Below are 25,988 nucleotides of genomic sequence, written 5' to 3'. Positions count from 1 at the left end.
GCGTGCACCAGGTCGCCCGCAGGACTGTTCTAAAATTAGTTCAAATAGCGGCACTTGTCAGTGAGCTGCATCTATTTATTTTACACTTCACTGGTTTCTTTTATATCAAACAAATTGTTTTAGGTTATTCACCTGACATGTTTCGGCGGTTTCTTCCGCCTTCATCAGAGTGTCACAGATGTGATAGTGACGCATCTTTATCAGCAGATGGATGAAGGCGTGGCTCACCTGTCAGATTTGACAGGTGAGCCACGCCCTCTGCTGTCCATTCACCTCTCCAGAATGCTGTTCCAGGTTGTAGAGAGCATATAGGCTCCCTCATCCCTGTTGATGGTTCTCGGGCCCCGCTTGCGGATCTCAATGGCCTCCCTGATCCAACGCTGATGTTTATTTTCTTCAGTGCGGATGACTCTGGCCTTTTCCCAGTTCATGATGTGGTTTTCTCTTATTTATGGCACACCAAAAATTCATAAACCAGGTACACCTCTCCGCCCCATCGTAGACAGCATAGGGTCAGTCACATACAACCTTTCAAAAGCACTCACAGAAATAATAAAACCACTACTAGGACTCACGGATCGACACTGCAAAAACTCGAAACAACTCGCTACAGAACTCACACACGTAAAGGTACAGAAAGATGAAATGCTCATATCACACGACGTCATTTCACTCTTCACAAAAACACCCACACATGCCACCATACACATAGTACATGACAGACTATCAGCAGACAGGACACTTAAGAAACGCACAAACCTAACAGCACGGGACATCACCCAACTACTCCACTTCATCGCCACCTCCACATACTTTCAATACAGAAACACAATTTACAGGCAAAAAGAGGGATTCCCCATGGGAGACCCTCTTTCTGCCATCATGTGCAATTTTTTCATGGAAGATCTGGAACAAAAGGCACTCTCAACAGCTCCGGACACATACAAACCCACGCTATGGAGACGCTACGTCGATGACATTCTAGAAAAAACAAAAACAGGACATACACAACACCTGACAGACCATCTCAACACCATAGACACCACCGGTAACATTAAATTCACCCATGAAGAAGAAACAGACCAAGCCATAGCCTTTCTAGACATCAACATACACCATACAAACAACGGAGACATAAAAATAAAAGTACACAGAAAACCCACACACACCGACCAATACCTCCTCTGGACATCAGAACATCCCACTATACATAAACTGTCAGTTGTCAGAACACTATATGAACGCACAACAATAATCACGGATCCGGAGGACGTAGCACAGGAAGAACAATACATACAACAGGCACTTAAAAAATGTCAGTATCCACAATGGGCAATAACCAAAGGTGCAGAACAGGTAAAAAACAAAGGATACAAAACACAGGGGAAAAGAAAGAAACAAACACGGAAACAAGAACCCAGTGGAATGGTGATTTTGCCGTATGTCAGAGGAATTACGGAACGCATCAAAAGAGCCATGAATAAACATAACATAACCACACCTATCAAACCACATACAACACTCCGTCGAATACTGGTCCACCCAAAAGACAAAGTCAACCCGGAAAACAAATGCAATTCCATATACGAAATTCCATGCAAATCATGCAATAAATCATACATTGGAGAGACAGGGAGGAACTTCATCACAAGAAAAATAGAACACAAGAAGGAGTGTGAGAAGGAGACGGCAACAAGACAAACAAGAGCAATAAAACTACAAGCAGAACAGGAGCACTACAAGTCAGCCATAACCGATCACTGTAAAAGAGAAAACCACATCATGAACTGGGAAAAGGCCAGAGTCATCCGCACTGAAGAAAATAAACATCAGCGTTGGATCAGGGAGGCCATTGAGATCCGCAAGCGGGGCCCGAGAACCATCAACAGGGATGAGGGAGCCTATATGCTCTCTACAACCTGGAACAGCATTCTGGAGAGGTGAATGGACAGCAGAGGGCGTGGCTCACCTGTCAAATCTGACAGGTGAGCCACGCCTTCATCCATCTGCTGATAAAGATGCGTCACTATCACATCTGTGACACTCTGATGAAGGCGGAAGAAACCGCCGAAACATGTCAGGTGAATAACCTAAAACAATTTGTTTGATATAAAAGAAACCAGTGAAGTGATTAAATAAGGAAAAACAAAATGAACTTAGTACAAGTATTTATTTTACAGTCAAACCTCGGTTTTCGAACGTCCTGGTTCTCGAACAAATCGGAATTCTAACAAAAAATTCTTGATTCAATTCTTCGGTTGTCAAACAAAATTCAGAGGTCGAACCTCGCGAGATGAGCCGGCAGGACCCGAGAAAACCCGACCGTGCGGCCCGGATGCCGACTGACTCCGTTGTTATTGTATTTTCGTTACTTTGAGGATTGTATTAACCCCTAATCATGCCTCCAAAGATAGCAAGTGGGAGCAGTAAAGCCATCCTAAAACACATAGACGCTCTTAAAGCAATGCGACAGTGAGCGCCCGGTGCCCTGCGGTTGCGCGATTGGACCAAATTAAGCTCCCTGCGCACTGAGGTCCACTTAAATTTTGGAAGGTACATCAGGACTTGAAAAATATTTTCTAAATTTCAGCGACGGCTCTGTCACAATAATGCGACCAGCGCGGTGCAGTTGCGCGGTGGGCGACACGTTACACTGTTAAAAATGGCTGTGAAATCTACAGTTACTTACTGTATTAAACACAGTAACCTTACTGTGTATGATTATTACAGTAGAATGCTGTAAGTGTTACAGTTACACCTCGTAAACATGACAAAATCACAGTAGGATAAGTATTACAGTGAAAAATACAGTAGTCGAAGCATTACTGTAAAAACATCACAATAGCCAGTATAGTACTGTAAATAGAAAAGTAAACTTACTGTAATTTTATTGTCAATGTCGACTGTTAAAAATGGCTGTGAAATCTACAGTTACTTACTGTATTAAACACAGTGACCTTATTGTGTATGATTTTTACATTAGCTTGCTGTAATTGTTACAGTTAAACTTCGTGAACATGACAAAATCATAGTAGGATACGTATTACAGTGAAAAACACAGTCGTCGAAGCATTACTGTAAAAAAATCACAATAGCCGGTATAGTACTGTAAATAGAAAAGTAAACTTACTGTATTTTTATTGTCAAAGTCGTTGATGAATGAACATTGAAAATTCCTATTTAAATTTATTTATATATATATATATACATATTAGATATAAAATATCTCATAATAAAATCATTGATTATCATATAATTATCACATAATCATTATGAGTTTTAACTCATAATGACTTACCATGGCATTTTTTTTTATTCCCAACATTACGTTTTTTCCCTTTTCTTTTTCACTGGCGGACACGGGCTGACGTGATTTATCCAATGAGGATCAAGAAAGTTCAACGGTCTTGCTTCGAATGGCCAATCACGTCAAAGTAAACGGGACAAATCGCGATCACAGCGATTGCACCTCTGAATCCCACAACAACATTTCTTACACAAGGCTTTGTTTTGTGCTGTGTGCTTTTTGTTTTGTTTCTATGTGTTTGCGTCGTCTGTGTTCATTTGTTTCAGTTTGGCAGCGAAAACGGCTCCGAGAGAGCGCTGTTTTTCTTTAACTGACCAGATTCTCTTTTTTTTAAAACTTACTGAAGCACTCGCAGCGACAGTACGACGGTCGTTACTGTGTCGTTATTTTATATTTTTCTGCTGCGCGCGGGACAAGATTACTTTCCCGCCTGTTTTTTTTCTCCACCTTCTGCCTCCGTGTTGGTTTTCCTCCTGGCGGCTCGCGACGTCCATAAACTCCCGATTATCTTTTTCGCAAACCTGATTGTCCATTGCATTCTGTGCTTGTCTTGTTTGGTGGCCGATCCAAACCAGACAGTGATGGAGGTGTAGAGGATACACTGTAAAAAAAATCCTGTAAACTTTACAGTAATTAACTGGCAGCAATTAGCCAGCAACTTATTTTAAAAACATTTCACAGTAATTAACTGGCTTCAGTAAGTTTAAAAAAAAAGAGAAACAGCGCTCTCTCGGAGACAGCACAAACACACAGCACAAAACAAAGCCTTGTATAAGAAATGTTGTTGTGGGATCCAGAGGCGCAATCGCTGTGATCGCGATTTGTCCCGTTTACTTTGACGTGATTGGCCATTCGAAGCAAGACCGTTAAACTTTCTTGATCCTCATTGGATAAATCACGTCAGCCCGTGTCCGCCAGTGAAAAAGAAAAGGGAAAAAACGTAATGTTGGGAATAAAAAAAATGCCATGGTAAGTCATTATGAGTTAAAACTCATAATGATTATGTGATAATTATATGATAATCAATGATTTTATTATGAGATATTTTATATCTAATATGTATCTGTGTATATATATATATATATATATATATATATATATATATATATATATATATATATATATATATATATACATATATATAAATTTAAATAGGAATTTTCAATGTTCATTCATCAACGACTTTGACAATAAAAGTACAGTAGTTTACTTTTCTATTTACAGTACTATACCGGCTATTGTGATTTTTTTACAGTAATGCTTCGACGACTGTGTTTTTCACGAATACAAAATCACAGTAGGCTGTGATTTTGTCATGTTCACGAAGTTTAACTGTAACAATTACAGCAAGCTAATGTAAAAATCATACACAATAAGGTCACTGTGTTTAATACAGTAAGTAACTGTAGATTTCACAGCCATTTTTAACAGTCGACATTGACAATAAAATTACAGTAAGTTTACTTTTCTATTTACAGTACTATACTGGCTATTGTGATTTTTTTACAGTAATGCTTCGACTACTGTATTTTTCACTGTAATACTTATCCTACTGTGATTTTGTCAAGTTTACGAGGTGTAACTGTAACACTTACAGCATCCTACTGTAATAATCATACACAGTAAGGTTACTGTGTTTAATACAGTAAGTAACTGTAGATTTCACAGCCATTTTTAACAGTGTAGACTGGATGATGGCAGTGTAGAAGGTCTTCAGCAGCTGCTGTGGCAAGTTGAACTTCCTGAGCTATCTCAGAAAGTACAACCTCTGCTGGGCGTTCTTCAGGACAAAGTCTATGTGGCCGGTCCATTTCAGGTCCCGGGAGATTGTGGATCCCAGGTGATAGCATTACTGAGGATGCTGACGGGTTGAAGTGACGAAGGGTCTCTCCTGAAGTCCACTGTCATCTCCACGGTCTTGAGCGGGTTCAGCTCCAGGTGGTTTTGGTTGCACCAGTGGACCAGCCGCTCCACCTCCTGTGTGTACGCAGTCTCGTCACCGTTCCGGATCAGTCAGATGAGAGTGGTGTCGTCTGCATACTTCAGGAGCTTCACAGAAGAGTCGTCTGAGGAGCAATCAGTGTAGAGAGAGAAGAGCAGTTGGAAGAGTACGCACCCCTAGGGGGCGCCAGTGCTGATAGTCCGGGTGTCGGATGTGATGGTCCACAGCCTCACCTCACATGTTGTTTCCTGTTGGTCAGGAAGCTGGTGATCCACTGACAGGTGGAGGCAGGCACCGCGAGCTGGATGAGCTTCTGGTGGAGGGTGTCGGGAGTGATGGTGTTGAACGCCGAGTTGTTGTCCACAAACAGGATTCTGGCGTACGTCCCTGGGGTGTCGAGGTGGCGCAGGATATAGCGCAGTCCCATGTTGACCGCATCATCCACCGACCTGTTTGCCCGGCAAGCAAACTGCAGGGGGTCGAGCAGAGGGCACGTGATGTCCTTCAGGTGGCTCAACACTAGCCTCTCAAAGGATTTCATGACCACAGATGTCAGGGCGACACGTCTGTAATCATTCAATCCTGTTCTGGTGGGCTTCTGGATACTCCAGATACATAAGAAAATGACTTTAAAAGCAAAAAAAGTCGATGTTTCAAGGCAAGAGTCCTTTAAATATAATGAAACTATATTAGACGCGAGGGCACCTCGTAATAATCTCTTAGAAAATATTATATTTTCACGACGAGCAAACGAGCGCCAACGATCACTGTGAGCATTTTGTCGTCTAAAAGCGGTCTATTAGCGGTCTATCCGTTCACCCGGGTTTGTCCACTCTATTAAAACAATATTAATAGCTTTTCATTCTTTTAACCGCTGGCGTCATGTTTGTTGCTCAGTTCGACCATTTCAAATCGGCAGCGCTATCCGGTGGCTAAATTGTTGAACTTCCATTCCAATGTCATTTAGGCCACAAACGGGATCCTGGCGCACGTCCCTGGGGTGCCGAGGTGGCGCAGGATGTAGTGCAGCCTAATGTTGGCCGCATCGTCCACCGACCTGTTTGCCCGGTCTCTTACGTCCAGATAATATTATTTAGCATTCAAAATGTCATAAATATGATGATTTTTAAAAAAAAATCTGTTTAAATGGTTGTATTAGTACAAGGGATTCAATTCTCTGTCGTTTTCCTCAAAAAGGAAGCTGAAATGTATTTCTTTTTTTTTTCTTTTCACGATAAAACACGTCAAAAAGGAACGGGAACCCGCCGCGTAAACTAAAACTAAAATTGTTGTATGAAGAAGAGACAACTATTTTAAAATACAAGAAAGACACATCTTCAAAAAGAATGCAATTCACTCATTCGAAAGGCGGTGAACGCAAGGGACGAGAGAATGTCCATCTTCGAGGAAAGGGGCGGAATCGGAAATGACGTATCTTATTTTGAAAGAGCGAATTTTCAAAAGAGTTAGCCATCAGAAAGAACACCGCAAGTCCAGAAAAGACAACAGAGCGACATAAAAAATCATTGCAAACTTCCAAATCACGCGCTGAGCCTTGACGTAGGTCCACTCACTCTTATTCCACCGACATTTTTGTTTCGGTTTGGGCAGCTTTTGCACGGTTTCTCGTGTTAAACCAAAGAATGTTCATCAAGTCAACGGATAGCGAGAAGCAGTGGCTTTCATTTGTCAATAAATGAAACATTTCTGATGTATTGCTCCAAAATCCCATTTTAGACGAGAGTGTCTAGCTTCAGTTAGCTGTGAGTGTTTGCAATTAGTCATGATTTGAAGTTTATTTAATAGATATGTCTATTTTGGCAGCCTTGCTGTGTCTGTGAATGTATGAATGCATTTGTTGTTGTCTGCAGCATCAGACTTGAGTTTTCCAACAATTGTGTGACCGCTGACCCTGGAGAAGAACAACATGAAGAAGAAAGCCAGGCGCTTTGGAAGGCACAAAGCGGTCACCAGCAGCGAAATGTTGGTCCAGTGTAAGTATGGAACGAGGGAAGACAACAAACAACTCCCTTTATTACTTTTGACTTAGATTTGAAGCTTTTTTTTTTCTTTCAACGAATTGGCTTCTTTTAGTACTGCGCTTATTGTTGTCTTGGTTCCTTTTGAGCAGATTTGGATTTATTTTGTGAATGAGCAATTTTGTATTTGACTAAATTTTGTCGCGTCGATTGCTTTTGGCTTCATCCTTTACTCAGTTTATTTCATTTTAGATGGGATAGTTGTATTGAGTTGAGTATGTTTGCGCTAAATTTAGTTCCCTCTTCATTTTTTTTCCCTCCTGCTCGGACCCGATGTTGCGTGGTATCTCCCAGGTTGCGTTCTCTGCCGACGCTGTGAGGATGACCCCGCCTTGTTTGGGGACAAATTCACCCTGCGGGAGGACAACATCTCTGTGCACTACTTCTGCTTGGTCAGCATCGAGTTGCGCTTTCGTTGCCCCGAGAAGCCCTTCCTTCATAGACAAAGAACCAAGACCTCATCCAGAATTTTGACTCTGTGCGCTTCTCCTCGCAGCTGACGTCGTGCGGCGTTTACCAGCGGGGCAAAGATAGCGAGGGCGTGTTGGGGTTCTTGGTGGACGACATCAAGCGGGAGGTCCGCCGCTCGGCGCAACTGGTCGGTTTGCTTTGCCGCGTCGCCGCTGGCCCGGCAGTTGAGCCTTACTTGTTCCGTCTTGTAGACGTGCTGCGCGTGCAGGAAGAAGGGCGCATGCGTGGGCTGCAATGTGAAAAGTTGCCGAAAGACGGTGCATTTCCCGTGCGGACGCAACAGTGGGTTTGTTTCGCAATTTACCCAAAACTTCCCGTGAGTCTCGCGTCTTTGGCCTCGCGCAGCGCAAAATGTGCTTGTCCCACTCTCTGTCCATTTGTCCGCAGCTCTTACTGTCCCAACCACAGCCCGTCCCAGTCTGCATGCGTGAGCTCAAACCCGAGCCCGCCTCAGTCGTGTTCCGTGTGCTTGGATGCCATCGACGGCGACCTGTCCTACGGCGTCCTCAAGTGTCCGTCCTGCCGCGCTGGCTGGTTCCACAGAGACTGCGTGCAGGTGAGCTCGCCCGCCTGCAGACTGACGCCCTCACTGTGGACGCGCCTGGCAGCTGTGTGACATTATGTGCGCGTCAGAGGCAAGCGCACAGCGCTGGCCTCTTCTTCTTCAGATGCGCCTTGTGCAATAACAAGGACGAGTACCAGCGGGAGATGCTACGCATGGGAATCTACATCCCCGAGAGGTACGCAACTCAACACCGCGCAAAAAAACACATAACTAGAGGACCACCATAACACAGCGTCAAATGGCACATAAAAAAAACGGCAACATGAACTGACAACTGGCAAAAAAAACAGCAGCCAAGACATCGCCAGGCATCAAAAGGAATGACATAGAAACACACAGGACAAAACAGCACGAGAACGAGGCAGCGCAACACGATACGGGATGCACAAGCGAAGGAAATGCAACAGGCGATGCCAGGCAGGCAAAAGCCAAAGAGGAGCGCCGAGCAACACAAGCGCACAGCTGGCGAAGGCAATGCGAGACGGGGTCACGCTGCAAGCCGAGACGCCTGCAGACCATTGCTGTGGTCTGTCTGTCTGTGAGTCACTCGAGGCCCCTGAGGATAATCCTCAGAAGCGCAAGGCTTGCTTTAGGGAGGCTGGAGAGTTCACTGAAGGAGGAACCAAGCTCTCGGTAGTACCACTCTGACGTCAGCGCAGGGCACCACAGCCAGAGGTGTTCGGCGGATTCTTCCTCTTCATCGCATAGTCGACATCGGGCGTCGTCACACTTCCCCATTAGATGTAGCCACCTCCTGAGCGTAGTACCATTGCTGTGGTTGCGGTGCAGAGACGCATCATGGGAGTTGGAGGCCAACGCCTACGCCGACCTGCTAGAGGTCTACATGCACTGCGACGCCCGCGCCTGTGTTTGCACCAACGGACGTGCGCATTCCGCCAAAACCGGGTGAGTCCGCCTCGCCGGAGGTCACCACATTCCCGCGACGTCGCTCTAAAAGTCGTCGTAATCTTCTCTCCCCATTGCCATGACGCTCAGGTGGTTCACAGTGATCAGATGCCTGCTGTGCGGGTCTAGGGGGACGCACAGGAAGTGCTCTGGGCTCAAGGTGGACGCCGCCGACTGGACCTGTCCCGAATGCGCAAAGTCCACTGACAGGAAAGGTGACCAAAGCCGACGCCCCTTTCAAGGCCCTTTTCAGCCATCTTATGTCCACACGACTTCCTCCACCTTGACATACTTGTAGAAGCCCTTGCATATGCCTCATCCCCCCTTGTTCCTGCTGGCAAATTACCCTAATCCCACTGGCACAACAATAGTCCCTCCACATGAGTGTAGCCGCTTCACACGGAGATGCGGGCCTCTCCAGCACACCCCAACGCACCGCATCCCCTCTTTGACATTGCAATTGTTTCTCCAGCAGCCAGCCACCGCAACACCATCTTCCTGCGAGATCTCCTCCTCTTGGCCACCGGTTCACCGACGCCGCCGGCCTCCCGCCGACTCCCTCCATCTATCGCCTCTGGCCTCACCGCCGACACGACAAGGAGGAGGAGGACAAAACACGACCGAAGCAGGGCCTCTTCCCGCAGAGCCAGCTCGAGGAGAACCCCCTCCTTCTGCCCGTCAAGTCGTCCTACCAGCCCGGCCGTTGGCCATCATACGCAGCTCCTTCCTGGCAACGTTGCACCATCACAGTTTCTTAACAATTAAGTTTTTTTTATTACTCTAAGACAGGGGTGTCAAACTCATTTTTTTCGCGGGCCGCATTGTAGTCATAGCTTCTTTCGGAGGGCCATTATGACTGTCAACCCAAATAAATGTATGAGCACCTCGTATTATATACAGTAAAAGCTACAAAACAAACTGATTAAATTATGATTAAAAGTGAACACAATTTGAAATTCTAGTAATGACACACGAATTTGATGCAGAGTTTGTCTTCGCGGGCCACATAAAATGATGTGGCGGGCTGTATCTGGCCCCCAGGCCTTGAGTTTGACACCTGTGCTCAAAGATGTAGCATGAAGAGAATAATGTGACATAATAATTGACATTGTTCACTTGTTAAATTGTGACTTTAGTATCAACTTGGAAAAATACAACTCTTAATTCAAATAAATCCTTGCTTGCTTGCTTGCTTTGTTGAACTGGCTTTTGTACTCAGATTCTTCCCTTGTGAAGACCTCCAAAGTTTGAATTTTCCTCCAAGGACTACAAGAAAGACCTTTGATACATATGTTTATGATTCAAATGTTTCTTTGTCACGGTGCTGACAATCACACTATATCATTTTGGAATAATCCAGCCAAATTGACACCCTTTATCGGGGAGGGGGACAAATCGGTCGCGTCCAACGTCGTTCACTCAAAAGGTAGCGGAGTAATACCTCCTCTCGGTCGTCTCTCGCGATGGTTTCGTCAAACTGCGTCAGAGTGGCGCCTTCTCCTACTAATGCCTCTTTGTGCTGATAGACACGTCACCGACAGTCCACAACATCCAAGATGGCGGCATCGGTGCGCGACAAGCAGACAGGTACGTGTCTTCCGATCGTAAATTTTCAAATCACTTGTCATCCGTCATCTGCTGCCGGTGGTGCACTCTTGACTTTTAAACTGTCCATTAAGACGGACGCGTAATTTAAACAAGCGTTCATGGACCGCCATATAGAATTAGCTTCTGTTCCCTGGCGCTCTCCCCCGTATTTCGCATTGACGTCTCGTCTCCAAAGATTTGAAATCATCGAGATGGCAAAGAAATTTCAGGATGAAAGTGTAAGCAAAAGTTGCCGCTTAGCTCGTCGTGCGTGTCCCAAAATTGATTGCGTCCGCTGCACATTGGAGGAGAGCAACGCTTGATCGTCCCGAACGGAAATGCGAACCTTTCCCTTGACTCTATTCCCCGAACATCTCTTAAATTTAACCTAAGTTCCATCGAACAAAGTGTAGCAAAATAGAGCCAACCCGAGCAGGGTCTCGGCGCGTCTCAATTGATGTTATGTCTGCTCACGTGTTGTGTCTTTTCTCGCGGTTGCCGTCCAGTGGCTCTGAGGCGCATGTTGAACTTCAACACTCCTCCCGTGAAGAACGCCACATCCGAGCCAGTATGGAAGGTAAGAAACAAACACAAAATGACACACAAACTAACGAACCAATGGCATCGAAAGCCGACTCGAGCATGTGAACTTCACTTAGGAGCGAAGCGGGAGAACTCCATCGGATGGCAGTTTGAGTGTGGCGAAAGACGCATCGAGACAAGTTTGCGTTTGTTTCCTAGGTGCTGATCTACGACCGCTTCGGCCAGGACATAATCTCACCTCTGCTGTCTGTCAAAGAGCTGCGGGACATGGGCGTCACCCTGCACCTGTGAGATGCCGTCGGGCGGGCGCACCTCACCTCGCCCCGCCATCGACATCTCGTTGCCTTTGTGCCTTCAGCTTGCTCCACTCGGACCGAGATCCCATTCCCGACGTGCCGGCCATCTACTTTGTCATGCCCTCGGAGGAGAACGTCGACAGAATGTGTCAGGTGCTGGCGCAGGCGCCTGCGTCTCTCGAGTGGAACGTTGCCAACCTTTTGGCACTCAGTGACCCGCGTCGGCAACCCAACCTTGAGTTGTGGCAGGTCTCAAATGAGCATCAAACTCAAGACGCAATTTTTTTCCCCTCATGAGGTTACACATTGGCATCGCCTTATGGCGCGAATGGGCACAGCCGGCTCCGGTTGCGCCTTATTTGGTCTTGGCCCGCTCCTTGAGCACGCCGTCATTTTGTGTCCAATTATCGGACTGCTTGTTGATCAAGCGAGCGACCTCTCGCAAGTGAAAACTCCCAAGTCGAGTTGATGTCAGCAGACTTCTGATCCGGCTCCGTGTGTGCATACCTGTGTGTGCGCGGGTGCAGGACCTGAGGAACCAGCTGTACGAATCGTACTACCTGAACTTCATCTCGGCCATCAGCCGAAGCAAACTGGAGGACATCGCCGGTGCTGCTTTGGCCGCTAATGCCGTCAGCCAGATCACCAAGGTTGCCACGCTTACCCTTTATCGATTATCACTCACAAATTTCAGGATGAACAAAATGCGATACAACCTCGGTGGCCTCCTGTTATCATTTGGACCCAAATGTTTCTTTTATAATGGCATTGGCTAACTGGACCTTTTTTGGTTGCTTCAGGTTTACGACCAGTACCTGAACTTCATCACGCTCGAGGACGACATGTTTGTCCTGAGCCATCAAAACAAGGAGCTCATCTCGTATCACGGTGCCGCTTTACTGCTACGTCATCGCGCGAGCGCCTCACCGCTGCTGGCTGCTGCCGCCCGCTCACTGGCACCATTGTGGCGCATCACCCTGCAGCTATCAACCGGGCGGACGCACAGGATGCCGACATAGAGGCCATCATGGACACCATCGTGGATAGCCTCTTCTGCTTCTTCGTCACCCTTGGTGCGTCCCCGCCAGCCGCCGACCCGCCCTCGCCCTGACCTTGACGACGAATGCGCCCTGTGCTTGCGCAGGCGCTGTGCCTGTCATCCGGTGTCCCCGTGGCAACGCGGCCGAGATGGTTGCTGTGGTGAGTTGACCGGCGCCGTGCGCTTTTCAGCCCCTTTTGCAGGCGAAAACCCACGAGAGCGTGGTCAAACTCAAGTCGGAACCTGGTGACGTCTCGGCTGGAGACCCAGAGAACCAGAGACCTGTCTTTTAAGCTTGTGGTCAGTCACAACCATCGGGGCTCCATTACCGTAGAGGAATCGGAGCGTGTCAGTCGGTTTTGGTCCAGTTCCACATTGGGACAAAGTGATCCTGACCCGCTTGTCTTCTGAAATGGATGCGTGACCTTTTGATTTACTTCACCGTCCACCCCACCCCGTCTCATAGAAGCTGGACAAGAAGCTGCGTGAAAACCTCCGCGACGCCAGGAACAGCCTGTTTACGGGAGACAATATGGCCGCCGGGCAGTTCAGGTGAGCACACATTTCTTGCCAGCAGCGGCTCCCGTGACGCTTGTGGCCCTCTCGCGCGCAGCTTCCAGAGGCCGCTGTTCGTCCTGGCTGACCGCAACATGGACATGGCCACACCCCTTCACCACACATGGACATATCAGGCGCTCATCCATGATGTCATGGTGAGCCGTCTGTTAAGTTTTTGGATTATGATGAATGATAAGTCCACTAAAATTATATTTTGACTGTTGAACTGCCCGCCAGGACTTCCACCTCAACTGGGTGGTGCTGGAGGAAGGCGCGGTGGCCGAGGCGTCCCCCGCCGGCGCCAGACCCAAAAAGAAGAGCCGCCGCACGTACGACCTGACGCCCGCCGACAAGTTCTGGCAAAAGCACAAGGGCAGGTGAGTGGCCGGGGAGCGAAGGGAGAGCAGAGTGCTTTTATGACCGCGTATGCTCGCGAGCGGCGGCAGTCCCTTTCCGGAGGTGGCCGAGTCAGTCCAGGAGGAGCTGGACGCATACCGGGCACAGGAGGACGAGGTCAAACATCTGAAGAGCATCATGGTGAGAAACCCCGGGTGGGTCGGGTGCTGTCCCCTTGCCGCCGCCGGCTGAGCTCTCTGTGCGGGCAGGGCCTGGAGGGCGAGGACGAGGGCGCCATCAGCATGCTATCCGACAACACCGCCAAGCTCACGTCGGCCGTCAGGTGCGTGGCATGCTCCCAGCTTCCTTATTTGCGAGCAAGTTAACCCATCCCCATGGGAATGCCTTCATGCAGCACCAAATGCAGCAACTTTCTGGGCCTGCTGTTCAACGGCTTTTATGCTGCTTTTCTCCTCACCCAGGAGGCAATGTAAAACCTACATGCATACGAAACATAAATTTGATGGCGAAAAAGAGCATCACAGTTTTGTATTGCTCAGATGATAACGACTCGATGCCCGTGACAATTGTTATGTCGAGAGCAAGACTATGTGCGCAGGGTGACTAAGTTTGGTGTTTGTCTAGTTCTCTGCCCGAGCTGCTGGAGAAGAAACGCCTGATTGATCTGCACACCAATGTGGCCACGGCCGTCCTGGATCACATCAAGGTACCGACATGCACGCGCTGCCTAACCTGTAAAGTACGCGCCGTGACGTGTCGTGCCCTTGTGTGTTTTCAGAGCCGAAAATTGGATGTTTATTTTGAGTATGAAGAAAAACTGATGAGCAAGTCGACTTTGGACAAATCTCTCCTGGACATCATCAGTGATCCGGATGGTACGTGCGCACACTCACAGCTCGGTCTGAGCGCCTTGTTGTTGATGCCACCCTGTTGTTGCTCGTCAGCGGGGACTCCGGAAGACAAGATGCGACTCTTCCTCATCTTCTTCATCACAGCTCAGCAGCCTCCTTCTGAGGTATCGCCAAGCTTAGAATTAATTTTTTTTTACTTTTAAAATTAGTCAAAATTGTTGCATGCAGCAAAAGCCACAAACAATTGACAGGTCACCAGATAACAGCAAAACACTACTTTTACCATAATGAAATTTCTCAGGCGCTTCAGCATGTGTCCCCGCAGATTCCGCAAGATGATGCTAAAGTGATCCTTTGGTCCAAAGGAACTGCTTTGATCACGTCTTCAATTAGTAATGCCCTCGCAGCTAGATGCTGCAAGATGGCGGCAAAGCACTCCTTTTGTGTAACAGAAACCCTAAACCTATTTCCTTGGCACTTCACTTCGCTTCACTTCGATGTGTTTTGCTTGAGCACAAAACGGCAACTATTTTTCAGCAAAGGTAAGTTAGGAGAAAAAAAAAATCAGCGACGAGGTGAATATTGAACCGAGCTCTCTCCGTGTGTGCCTGCCAGGGGATCTGTCTCGCGTGCGTGCGTGTCTGTTTGTCTGTCTGTCTGCCTACCCCTGCGCTAGAGCAACCGCGCTGATGGCCATGACAGCGGCCATGTCGTAAATCGTGCTCGTCCTTTTCCAGTCCAAACCTTCTCTAAGTACGACGGAATGTTCCCTTGCCGCTCTTTTGTTTTTGCACTGGTCCTTTTTGTTTTGCCCTTGCCGTGGCTCCAATGATACCAGCACGACTTTGTTTGTTGCATTTGTTTGTTGTGTGCCTCCAGTCTGACGTGGAGCAGTACAAAAGGGCCATGCTGGATGCCGGCTGTGACCTGTCGCCCCTCACCTACATCAAACAGTGGAAGTGAGTCTCTGTGCCTGCGTCCTTCGATGAGCAATGCCTCCTGCTTTGTCTTCCCCCCCCAACTCCCCCACTTGGCCGCATGGAAATTAAGTTGCGCTTTTCCCGGAGGATGATCTTGGAAAGACGAGTTGGCGGGTGGAGATAGAGAGCGGACAACCCAATGTGCCCCCCCTCAAAACGTGTCCTCAGGAACACAGTCGCTTGGAGTACAGCGTTTAGTTTTTGCTCAGCAAGCTCAACTTGTGGTCAAACAGTCCAGAGTTTGAAGGAAAACAACTGAGGTTCCATGAAGACAAAGTAAAAGTATAAAGCCCGTCTGACCAGCCTGTCATTGAATTGCTTCTTTTGATGCTACAAACCCTTGCAGCCAAAAAGAGCATCTGCAGGCCTCCCCCTCCGAGTCGTGTGTGGGCTTTCCTGTCAAACCTGCAAAAAAATTGGACCGATGGATGCGTGGTCCGCTGTGATGCCTTTATGAGAACAAATGCCGCTGACACGCTTTGATTTGTGTCTTTGCTGTGCAGGGCCTTCACCAAGATGTCCACCACCCCCGCCAACTACGGCAACAGCGGAGTCAAGCCCATGGGGTACCTTCTTCAAATAGCCAAAGTAAACCCGATTTCCAGCCTGAGCTTGTCCTCCGTTCCTCCTCCTGCTCAGACTCTTCTCACGAGTGATGAATAGCGGCTCTCAGCTGGTGATGGAGGGAGTGAAGAACTTGGTGCTCAAGCAGCACGTGAGTCAGCAAGCAAACACCTGCGCAAGTCGTTTCCATGCCGCCTCACCGTTCATTGTTCCACCGGCCCACTGGCGTTGCCCGCAATGATGTCATCTCTTGATCACATCACCTTGATGTCTCGTCTCCAAAACATTCCACTCAATATCTTTCTTTACAATTTTGTTCAAGATCAATGATGATTGATCCCAGAAGAGGCCCTTTTTTTCCATTTGGAAGGAAAGGAAATATTTCTGCTTTCCTGATTCTTGTCTCTTTGTTGAAGTTAACAATTCACCTTGCGTCTCGAGAGGGCAACAGTCGCTATTAACGATGTGTTATCACTTTCAGAACCTCCCGGTGACGCGAGTCCTCGACAACCTGATGGAGATGAAGTCGCACGCTGTGAGTATAACACATACACACACACACACATACACACACACGTGAGCACGAGCACACACAAAGCGGTTGTTGTGCTTGTTGAAAGGAAGACACGAGCGAAATAATTTGTACCGACACGCTTATTTTTTCCCCGCTTGACTTGCTGTGCTCACACTAACCCATCTTAACCTTGGATCGTGAGGCTCCACCTCCTGGCTGCCAATAATTTTCGTCACGTGTTTGTTTTTTTCCTTCCCGTTCCAGGAAACGGACGACTATCGCTACTTTGACCCAAAGATGCTGCGTGGCAGCGAAAGGTAGCGCACGCGCAAGCGGTTGCTCTTAGCGCCGCGACGACGTCACAGCAATGTCATGTCTCCCTCGCGTCGTCCGCAGCTCCATTCCCAGGAACAAGAACCCTTTCCAGGAGGTGAGTCCATCTGTTTTTGACCGATACGTTCATCCATTGACTGAATTGTAAATGCCTTGCCAAGGACAAGAAACGTGAGCTGGATGACAACGAGACAACTGAAATATTTTTGAAGAAAAAAAACAAGCAGTGTGAAAAAAGCAAATAGATTTTAAAAAAATGTACAAAATGTAAACATTTCTGAAAGAAAGGAGGAGAAAATGTCAAATTGGATATAAAAATAGTAGATTAACTAATTCTAGTTGTGTAAAAATGAAAAAGTAATTCTGTGGCAAAAGGGAATGAATGAGAAGGCAAAAGGTTCAGTTTGAAAAAATGTGCTGTATTTCTGGATGCAAAGGTAAAATGCAGCAAGAAGAAAGTCAAACAGAAAATTGGGTCAATGCAAACATTTAAGTTTGTAAAAAGCTTTTCAGAAATTCTCCAGAAGGGAAAAAGCCAGTTAGTGTTGCGTATCACAATCATGACCTTGTTGTCCTCGAGGCCATCGTCTTTGTGGTGGGTGGCGGAAACTACATTGAGTACCAGAACTTGGTGGACTACGCCAGGGTATGTGAACTCGCACGCACACACGTACACACGCACACGACTCACCGTACTGACGTGTGTCTGTGTGTCAGTCAAAAGCAGGCAAGAAGATCCTTTACGGCTGCAGTGAGCTGTTCAATGCGTCGCAGTTCCTCAAACAGGTCAGTTGCAGCCCCCCCCCCCCTTTTTTTTTTTTTCTTTTTGGGTGAAAACCTTTCAACTTGTGGCCTTCTGACGTGTGAAAACCAAATTGAACACCGTGTGTGCGTATGTGTGTGTGTGTGCGTGTGTGTGTTTGCAGCTCTCCCAATTGGGCCAAAAATGAGGTGGCAGACCCCAAAGAACATTTTAGCCTGTGAGCATAAGTGCTTGGGATGGATGAGCGCATCACTTGCTGTTGACCGGGTGGATGTTATCCAGCAGCATCAATACAAAAGAACTTGACCAACCCCCTTTTTTAAAGTGTGTTGCTTTTGGAAGATGTATCTGAGGAAACCCTGTCTGTCAATCACCCCATAAATCAATATGTAGAATAAAAATCGTCAAGCCTCATCAAGTCCAACCACGTCATCGTTTTTTGCAAGCACATATGCGATCAAGTGAGGATAATCGGGCCTTGCCATTGACAAGCGGCTTGATGCACGTATACCAGCCAGCCACCAAATCCAAAATGAGAGTCTTCAACTTTTAGCTGACAACAAATGATTGTACAAGTCAAAGTGACATTTTCAGACAAAAGGCTCCCAAAAAAAGAACAAATCTCTTTAGTGGTGCCATACTACTGCAGCGCTGCCGGACACAAAAGCTTCTTGTGCTGTGAGTCAACAGAAAGCTTGAACTAAACCAAGATGAGCCACACCTCATGCAAAGTAAAGGGAAATGTGCTTTTGGGAGTTTGCAAACATATTTTTTAAGGTTGTGTTAAACTTATAATCATATTAATATCTAGTATTGGAGTGCTCGTGTGGATTGGTGGGGGCCGAGGAATGTGCAGGCAAACTGCATGAACTTGTTTTCTTCGAAGTGTTGTGGAATAGGCCCGGATAGGGAGTACCGGAGGAGACCGTCTCAAGGTCGGTGAGGAACGAGAACAACAGCACGTCTATGAGACCGGCCTTCGAGGGGAAAACCCAACCGTCTGACCTCAGCGACACCTGGACCGGGGAGGAGATGGCCATCGACCAATCATCTCACAATATTTTGCATGCTTTAATATTCATATTGTGTTTCTTTAAAACTGGGCAACCCGGAAGAATGTGTCGTCTTTTGGTGGTCACAAAAACGCACAAGTTTTAGTGTGAGGGACCCGGGACCCAGGCCTGTATTAGTGCGCTTTGTCAGGAATAAACAATTGGTAAATTTGGTCTGATTGATCTACTGGTCTTCTCTTTGACAGAACGAACTCGCAAAATTGTTAGGTGCGCCAGTGTGTGGATTAGGACATAGCAATTTATGTGTTAAGTGTTGATCGTAATTTGGAGTCAGATCAATAACTAGAATCCGTAACCTAACAAAAGACAGTCGGACTCTGGCTGAGGGGAGAAAACGGCGCCTCCTCTTGGAAGGAGAAGGACGAGGAACCACCGCAAGTTTTCATATTGGAACAAAGAAGATGAATATGAGGCGTCCGCGTCCTGCTGACCGAGCTCCACTTCCCGGCCTGGAACCACATGAGAGACATACTTGCTCTCCGTCTCAGCTGGAGACGCAGTAGGAGGAAATTCTCCTTCCTCCGCAACAACATCCTGTCTCGTGTTGATGTCATCAGGCCAAATCTCATTTGCTTCCATCCCAATCAGCACAAACCCCGACGACTGGGGAGCTCTTGCACAAATGAGTGAACAGCAAGGTCCAATGAAAAGCAGGCGGAGCGTGGCTGGCTGCATCGTCATTAGGCTCATTTCACTTTTTTTTTTTTTCCAGACAAAGCAAGACATTAATCAAAGAAGCGTGCAGTTTGACACTTTGACCTAGCTGACTGCCAATCTCGAATCACCTCGAGCTTAAAAAAGGATTCGGGCAATTCTGCCATTGGGCGAGCAAAATGTAGCCCAAAATATGACAAGTTGGAAGCTGATATGCTTTCTCTTCTCTTTTGACTTAATGTTTTTCTTTCCACTTGGACTTGAAAGGGTTGAGGTGAAAAGCTCGAGTTGTTTGTTCTCCCGTCGTGACTCGTCAGAGGGCGCCGCTGCCTCTACGCCCGTGGAGCGCGTGCACGCGATCGTATTTAAGGGCTCCGGTCAGCCAGTCTTGTTCAATTTCTTCATCCTCATCCAGGATTTCGGATTTACTTGGATTCCAACCAAGGCGGTCAGCGTTGGCAACTTGACATTTTTTGCCGTGGTGCGATTGCGTTTGCGTGGTGTCGGGCCCGCGGCCCATTTGTATCTCGTTTGCATGAGCGGCGCCTCATTAGAATTGTTGCATTTACGCCCCTGTGCAGTAAGTTTGACGACTCTTTTTTCATTTGCTTGTCTTCCAGGCGGCGGCATCGGTGCGCTCATGTCTGCGCTCCTTTTCAGCGGTACCGGCTGGCACCCACTCGTCTCCGCTCGAGCGTGATTCTTCTGCGGCTTTGTCTCTGTCGAGCGTTCAATTCTTCTTCTCAAGTGCCCTCCTTAGTTCGGGCAGAGCTCTGTTGTTCCCCGTTTACCCTTAATTTCCGACTCGACCATGTTCTGTTCTGCGACGTCCTTGTTCTTGTTCCACCCTTCCAATTCTGTAGTTTTAACATTTTTTTTCCCCCAATCTCACCCGATACTTTTCCTCTCTTCTACTGTACTCTAACACTTTTGTATTGGAATCCACTGTCTTGCACTCGATTCCGTGCGACCTGTATCCACACTCGTCCAACTCTAGCCTCCATTTCCACTTTGTTCTGCAGGACTCTGTAGCATTCTGTGTTATTTTTCTATGTCCGTCCATGATGCCGCTCATCGCCGTTTTACTTGACTCTCTGTTCTATTGGTCTGGAGTCGACTCATCTCTGTTCGCTCCTCTTCCCCCCTTCCCACTCATGTCCTTTGTTTGCCTCCATTCTGTTGATGTGTATTGCGATGATGTTTTGAATTCTTTTCTCTCTTCTTGCAGGTGTTCTCTTCCTGGTGTCATGGCGGTCCTGCGAAAGCTCGGGTGCGTCCTCACCTTTTTTGCTCGTGGCCCTCGAGCTTGTTTCGGTGTCTTGTGAAGTTGCTGTGTTTCTGCCGGTTGCTTAGTAGCGCGGGCGCTCACCTGCGGCACCCGTGCTGCCGACCTACACCCGACGGCGATGGTGGGCGGCGTCCCGCTGCGGTGCCCGCCCCACTGTGCGCAACACAGACTCTCTGTCTTCGGCACCACCGTGTACGCCGCCGCCTCATCCATTTGTGGCGCCGCGCTGCACAGGTAAAAAGGATTATTTAAGCCTCGCTGTCCCACCTGCCCACATGCCTCGACCTCACCTCCCGTTTCGCGACACAACATGTTTGTCTGCAGCAGCGCTGTAGGACACACTGGTGGCGAGGTTCTGCTCAGCCGTCTGCCGGGACAGCAGCACTATGTGGGCACCCTGGCCAATGGCATCCAGTCTCAGGCCCTGTCACGCTGGAGCGCCTCCTTTACCCTCCAAGGTAGGGTACGTGGGTATGGCTAGCGCCGGGGAACATGAGCACTCACCGGGCCAGGTAGGACTCACAAGGGACTCTTTCCACTGTGACCCAGGGCTCCAGGACCAAGGACCTCAGGAGCTGATCCGGGACTCGGGCACCAATTCCAGGCCAGCCAAGAAAGACGACAAGAAGATGTTTGTGAAAAAAGTTGGAAATAAAGGTAAGCTTGTCCTATCCGTTGTTTTATTTTTTTTTTGGTCCTGTTCTATCCCATGCCATCTTGCCTCTTCCCTCTCTGGACCTGCCTCGGTCTGCCCTGTGCTATCTAATGTCTGCCAGGCCGCTCTGCCCCATCCCTCCCAGTGCTGTCACTTCTCTGGACCTCCCTCCCCTCGCCTCGCCTTCCCCGCCCCATCCATCCTTTCTGGCAGCCATTTCCACGGCATTCTGTCCCATCCTTTTCTGCCAGACTGTCAGATGGACATTGGGCTGGTGATTGACAGCAGCTCCAACTTGGGGCAGCGGCGCTTCAACCTCCAAAAGAACTTTGTCGCCAAGCTGGTGGCCATGTTGAAAGTTGGAGTCGACGGACCCCATGTGGGCCTCGTCCAGGCCAGGTCACGCACGCGCCAGTCGCTTTCCATCCATCTTGGTTGACCGGCGTTCAGCAACCCTTGAGCTCAGAGCTACGAGTTAATGTGTGTGTGTATGTGCGTGCAGTGACCTTCCTAGGACAGAATTCATGCTCAGCAACTACACAGAACCCAAAGAGCTTCAGTTTGCCATCAAGGGGCTTGCACACCTGGGAGGGAACACCAACACGGGTACTCACACACGCAGTGTGACTCGCTGTCGCGGGACTTTGGCTGGATGGTTCCGCAAAAGTCTCTAAGGAAGCCGCGTGTTTGTGTGGCACTCCCGCAGGCAAGGCCATCGCGCACACGGCAGAGATGCTGTTCACGCAGCGGAGCGGAGCCAGACGCGGTCGCCCTCGCGTCATGCTTGTGCTGATTGACGGCTGGCCGTCAGACGACCTGCAGCCGGCAGCGACGGCAGCCCGCCGCGCGGGCATCAATGTCTTCCTGGCCACCGTCACCCAGCCCACGGCCGACGAGCTTCCTGCCGTGCCTGATCGCGACTTTGCCAAGAAGGTCGGCGGTCTGGCCCGTGTTTATCCCAGCCACGTGTTTGACCCGCGTTTGTTCGCTTCAGGCGGGGTGCAAAGACAACGGCTTCTTCAGCTACCAGATGTCCAGCTGGTTTGGTACCACCAAACACGTCAAACCTCTGGCGCAGAGACTCTGTTCGCCGGACGGCCTTCTGTGCAGTATGCGATTTGATGGTGCCAGCACAACACAGCAGAAATGCACTCGTACACCATCCAAATGCTCGCTGTCGTGTGTTTTGCCACAGGTCGTACGTGTTATAATTCAGTCAACGTGGGCTTCTTGATTGACGGCTCCTCCAGCGTGGGTGATTCCAACTTCCGCACGCTCCTGGACTTTTTGGCGGCCATCGCCAGCAAGTTTGACATCTCCGATATGGGTGCTCGCGTGGGTGAGCGTGCCATCTTACGTTGCCACTGTGTTAAACTTGAGTTTTTTTATATCTCCATGGCCTTTTCATATGCTTTTCTTGTGTGTGTCTGCAATGTAACAACCAGGCGCCGTTCAGTTCACGTATGATCAGCGTCTTGAGTTTGGCCTTAGAGAGCACGACAGCAAAGATGGCGTCCTGGGTGCCCTGAGGGCCATCCCCTACATGAGCGGCGGCACGGCCACCGGGAGCGCCATCACCTTCGCCGCGCAAAACCTCTTCAGGTGACGCTCGCCATCACTGGCGCTCCGATTCCAACGTGAATTGATTCTCTCGTAACAGGCCGACGGCAGTCGAACGTAACTTCCTGATTGTGGTGACTGACGGCCAATCGTATGACAGCGTGGACGGGCCCGCGCTGGCGGCGCAGAATCAAGGTGTGCCCATGTGACAGTTTTCATTATATTATTGGGAAAGATTCTGCAGTACCAATATGGACAGTTTTCCTTGAAATTTGTTACTGTAATAATTTTCTTAGAAATGGAGAACTTTTCAATAAATAGGACTTATTAGTGGCGCCACGGCGGCACGCAGGTTAGCATGTTGTATTTTGCGGGGGCTCATTTGTGTCACGTCTTTAAAGCAGTGGTTCTTAACCTGGGTTCGATCAAACCCTCGGGATTCTGTGAGTCGGTCTCAGGGATTCGGCAGAGCCTCCACTGCGGCGGTCCAAACACACCTGATTTATCGTGTAAATTCGTGATGACGCATAACTGAACTGGTCTCGCAAAGGCAACAGTAGAAGTCACACTGATTTGCAGGAATGGAATTTGTTGTGAGTTCATGGAGTTTGTTGGTGATGTTCATGCATGGCTCATTTTGTGCACCAGTTTGAAAAAAAAAAAAATATTTTTCACTAAAAAGGGGTTTGGTGAATGCGCATATGAAGCTGGTGGGATTTGGTACCTCCAACAAGGTTAAGAACCACTGCTTTAAAGCGATTAGTTGATTTTTTTCACCAGGGTGCTGTTTGTCGCTTTTGCCCCGCCCATGAAAGGCATCAGCATGTTTTCAGTGGGCGTGGCCTGGGCGCCCATGGACGACCTGCGCGCGATGGCGTCGGAGCCCAAAGACGAGCACGTCTTTTTCAGCCAACACTTTGATGGCCTGGAGGAGCTCGTCGACGATGTCGTCCGTGTAATTTGTCACGACTTTGACGTCAACAATTGAAACATATAATATGGACGCTATAACGTCATCGCCAAGACACCACGCGTAGTTAAGTGAACTCTCTTGAATGCCATGTAGAACATTTCTGAGGCGCTTATTCATATTCTTAACTGCAACGAAGTATACACGTAAGTGCTTCCAGTTAAATGCTCTCACTGGTTCCAATGATTTTCGCTTTGTAGAGCGACATTTTCGAAACCATCATGAGCCCTCTTTGCATTGAAATTGGTCGTGCTCGCATCTTGAGGCTACTAACAGCAGAAGTTGAGTCTAATTTCTTTCGTGTAGTCTTTTAAAGGCATTGAGTTTTGTAATATTTATTCCATCCATCCATTTTCTATACCGCTTTTCCCCACGGGTGTCGCAGGCGTGCTGGTGCCTATCCCAGGCAGTAGGCGGGGGACACCCCGAACCGGTTCCCAGCCAATGGCAGGGCACAGAGAAACGAACAACCATCCGCACTTGCACTCACACGTAGAGTCAATTTACACTGCTCAATTGGCCTACCAAGTATGTTTTGGGGATGTGGGAGGAAACCGCAGTGCCCGGAGAAAACACGCGGGCACGGGGCGAACATGCAAACACCATGCAGGGAGGGCTGGAGGTGGAATCAAACCCGCACCCTCCTAACTGTAAGGTGAACGCGCTAACCAACTTTTGTAACAACAAATTTATTAGAAGCTGTTTTCAAGAACACTGGTTCTTTAAAATGTGGTTATATTTTGAAAGACTTTAAAGCCTACGTATCATGGTAATAAATTCTACTGTTTTACGTTGTAATCATTCAGTTGTGGTCTATATAAAGTGGAACAGCAATGCTTTTGTATGAATTCCTTGTTTTGATAGGATTACTTCTTTTCTTCTTGTTCTGAGGTACGGCTCAGAGCAAGCCGTTTTGGTGTGGTCTTTTTGCATTTAGCAAATGAGATATTTCACACACCATTCCTTCCATGCCACAAGATATGCACCTCCCTTTCCGGTCAACATATTTGTAGTTTTTAGCCGAAGTAGTGTTTACTTGTGCCGCAAACGTTTTAATTGATTAAAAGATGTCAACGGAAGAAGACTTGTCCATACATACATAACACGTAATACGTAATAAATCCTCTCACAATATTTATGAACACGTATTGTAAACAAGCACTGCAATCAAGCTGCTGCTAGCGCTAGCATTAAGCTAACGAATGCATTTAAAACATTATTGTGTCCCCCAAGAATAAAACAGCATCTTCGATGCAATTCATCTGATACAATTACTCAAAATACACCCACAAGAAGTGAAAACATAGAGCACACAGCCCCAAAATCAGCAGAAAGACTGACGGAAATGGTATGAAAATGAGTGCAGACACAATATTATTAAAGTGAAATACAGTTTAGTATTTTTGTTTCATCTCAAACCTACCGCTTTATTGTGTCCATCGGTTCCATAGATTGAAAGAACCGAACCATCAACAAAACAAAGTATTTCGGCGAATGTTTCTCTCTAAATTGTGGTTATTTTTATAGCCCGTCCATAACCAGTTATTCCATAGACCTAATATAGACGACAAAATTAAATCCATCAAATATGAAATATTAAACTCAACCAGCTGTAAGTTGTACAGGGTCCGGCAAAATGATCTAACACATGGGTTTAAAAAAGCACAAATAAAGTAAAGAAACTACATATTAAAGGGAAATGTGCTTTCGGCAGTTTGCAAACATATTTTTTAAGGTTGTGTTAAACTTATAATCATATTAATATAATATCTAGTACTGGAGTGCTCGTGTGGATTGGTGGTGAAGGAATGGGGTCAAAATGCAAAAAGTCCTGCCTAGCTACAAAAACAGATGTGCTCAAACCTCATTGAATAAAGTACATAAGCAGACAAGTATATTCACATATTAAATCAATAAAAGAAAACATTTTAAGCATATAATTATACCTACACACCAAATCAATAAAGAAGCCATAACTAGACATTTTTGATAAGTGGTAATGAGAAAGGTTTTTATGAACTTTATAATCTGATATATATTTCTGAGCACTTTGAAATAACAAATGTCTTTTGATATATTGCCTAAATAGCTTAATGACCCTTAAGGAACTGTGTAATGCATGCCTGATGTTTTTCTCTAAATCATGGACACGGCCAGAGTCGTCTTGACCGTT

At 47.5% G+C, this 25,988-nt stretch overlaps 3 protein-coding genes and 1 long non-coding RNA gene across 13 annotated transcripts; 3 read left to right on the top strand and 1 right to left on the bottom strand.

Moving 5' to 3' along the window:
- Window positions 1-4,680: 4,680 nt before the first annotated feature.
- Window positions 4,681-6,669, bottom strand: LOC148385686 (uncharacterized). The gene is made up of 2 exons (XR_015853087.1): window positions 5,483-6,669; window positions 4,681-5,373 (listed from the first exon to the last, which is right to left on the bottom strand). It is a non-coding gene; the product is annotated as an uncharacterized LOC148385686 (long non-coding RNA).
- Window positions 6,661-10,437, top strand: g2e3 (G2/M-phase specific E3 ubiquitin protein ligase). Of its 3 annotated transcripts, none has more exons than XM_088356332.1 (10): window positions 6,661-6,809; window positions 7,121-7,243; window positions 7,583-7,680; window positions 7,785-7,865; window positions 7,951-8,075; window positions 8,147-8,315; window positions 8,393-8,499; window positions 9,114-9,230; window positions 9,321-9,445; window positions 9,703-10,437. In XM_088356332.1, exons 2-10 carry the CDS (start codon window positions 7,177-7,179, stop codon window positions 9,993-9,995), a joined length of 1,182 nt encoding a protein of 393 aa, XP_088212458.1. In that variant the 5' UTR covers window positions 6,661-6,809; window positions 7,121-7,176; the 3' UTR covers window positions 9,996-10,437. The 3 variants fall into 3 exon arrangements, with proteins under 3 accessions (XP_088212458.1, XP_088212457.1, XP_088212456.1); XM_088356331.1 differs by having other exon boundaries at window positions 7,785-7,886; window positions 9,706-10,437; XM_088356330.1 differs by having other exon boundaries at window positions 7,785-7,886.
- Window positions 10,438-10,723: 286 nt separating this feature from the next.
- Window positions 10,724-18,843, top strand: scfd1 (sec1 family domain containing 1). Of its 4 annotated transcripts, none has more exons than XM_088400911.1 (25): window positions 10,728-10,817; window positions 11,324-11,394; window positions 11,559-11,647; window positions 11,719-11,809; window positions 12,184-12,306; window positions 12,457-12,544; window positions 12,640-12,729; window positions 12,801-12,856; window positions 13,162-13,247; window positions 13,309-13,408; window positions 13,491-13,630; window positions 13,700-13,790; window positions 13,859-13,932; window positions 14,235-14,316; window positions 14,389-14,485; window positions 14,555-14,625; window positions 15,341-15,420; window positions 15,945-16,007; window positions 16,081-16,156; window positions 16,487-16,540; window positions 16,784-16,836; window positions 16,916-16,949; window positions 17,433-17,498; window positions 17,570-17,638; window positions 18,502-18,843. In XM_088400911.1, the coding sequence occupies exons 1-25, from the start codon at window positions 10,787-10,789 to the stop codon at window positions 18,556-18,558; spliced, it is 1,932 nt and encodes a 643-aa protein (XP_088257037.1). In that variant the 5' UTR covers window positions 10,728-10,786; the 3' UTR covers window positions 18,559-18,843. The 4 variants fall into 4 exon arrangements, with proteins under 4 accessions (XP_088257040.1, XP_088257037.1, XP_088257038.1 ...); XM_088400912.1 differs by lacking the exon at window positions 18,502-18,843 and adding an exon at window positions 17,779-18,029; XM_088400913.1 differs by having other exon boundaries at window positions 10,776-10,817; window positions 11,477-11,647.
- A 563-nt stretch (window positions 18,844-19,406) lies between these two features.
- coch (coagulation factor C homolog, cochlin (Limulus polyphemus)) lies at window positions 19,407-24,651 on the top strand. Of its 5 annotated transcripts, none has more exons than XM_088401455.1 (14): window positions 19,407-19,790; window positions 19,963-20,004; window positions 20,571-20,612; window positions 20,696-20,864; window positions 20,958-21,088; window positions 21,180-21,287; window positions 21,537-21,684; window positions 21,788-21,891; window positions 21,992-22,218; window positions 22,280-22,394; window positions 22,481-22,624; window positions 22,731-22,887; window positions 22,946-23,040; window positions 23,661-24,651. In XM_088401455.1, the coding sequence occupies exons 2-14, from the start codon at window positions 19,983-19,985 to the stop codon at window positions 23,831-23,833; spliced, it is 1,635 nt and encodes a 544-aa protein (XP_088257581.1). In that variant the 5' UTR covers window positions 19,407-19,790; window positions 19,963-19,982; the 3' UTR covers window positions 23,834-24,651. The 5 variants fall into 5 exon arrangements, with proteins under 5 accessions (XP_088257581.1, XP_088257580.1, XP_088257579.1 ...); XM_088401454.1 differs by having other exon boundaries at window positions 19,408-19,790; window positions 20,699-20,864; window positions 20,955-21,088; XM_088401453.1 differs by having other exon boundaries at window positions 19,408-19,823; window positions 20,955-21,088.
- Window positions 24,652-25,988: the final 1,337 nt, after the last annotated feature.

Source organism: Syngnathus floridae, chromosome 16 (assembly GCF_059516105.1).
Source record: "Syngnathus floridae isolate MCC-2025c chromosome 16, RoL_Sflo_1.0, whole genome shotgun sequence".
Classification (NCBI taxonomy): Eukaryota; Metazoa; Chordata; class Actinopteri; order Syngnathiformes; family Syngnathidae; genus Syngnathus; species Syngnathus floridae.
This window is presented reverse-complemented; position numbering and strand designations above follow the sequence as displayed.

Bases quoted from the DNA above. Each gene is read 5' to 3' on its own strand.
- g2e3 (XM_088356330.1), top strand. From the start codon at position 7,177: ATGAAGAAGAAAGCCAGGCGCTTTGGAAGGCACAAAGCGGTCACCAGC. The intron at 7,681-7,784 runs GTCAGCATCGAG...TTCTCCTCGCAG, and splicing joins CTGTGCACTACTTCTGCTTG to CTGACGTCGTGCGGCGTTTA. The intron at 8,500-9,113 runs GTACGCAACTCA...GTTGCGGTGCAG, and splicing joins GGAATCTACATCCCCGAGAG to AGACGCATCATGGGAGTTGG.
- scfd1 (XM_088400911.1), top strand. From the start codon at position 10,787: ATGGCGGCATCGGTGCGCGACAAGCAGACAG. The intron at 13,791-13,858 runs GTGAGAAACCCC...CTGTGCGGGCAG, and splicing joins AACATCTGAAGAGCATCATG to GGCCTGGAGGGCGAGGACGA. The intron at 14,486-14,554 runs GTACGTGCGCAC...GTTGCTCGTCAG, and splicing joins CATCATCAGTGATCCGGATG to CGGGGACTCCGGAAGACAAG.
- coch (XM_088401453.1), top strand. From the start codon at position 19,983: ATGTCTGCGCTCCTTTTCAGCG. The intron at 20,865-20,954 runs GTAAAAAGGATT...GTTTGTCTGCAG, and splicing joins TGTGGCGCCGCGCTGCACAG to CAGCGCTGTAGGACACACTG. The intron at 23,041-23,660 runs GTGTGCCCATGT...CGCCCATGAAAG, and splicing joins GCTGGCGGCGCAGAATCAAG to GCATCAGCATGTTTTCAGTG.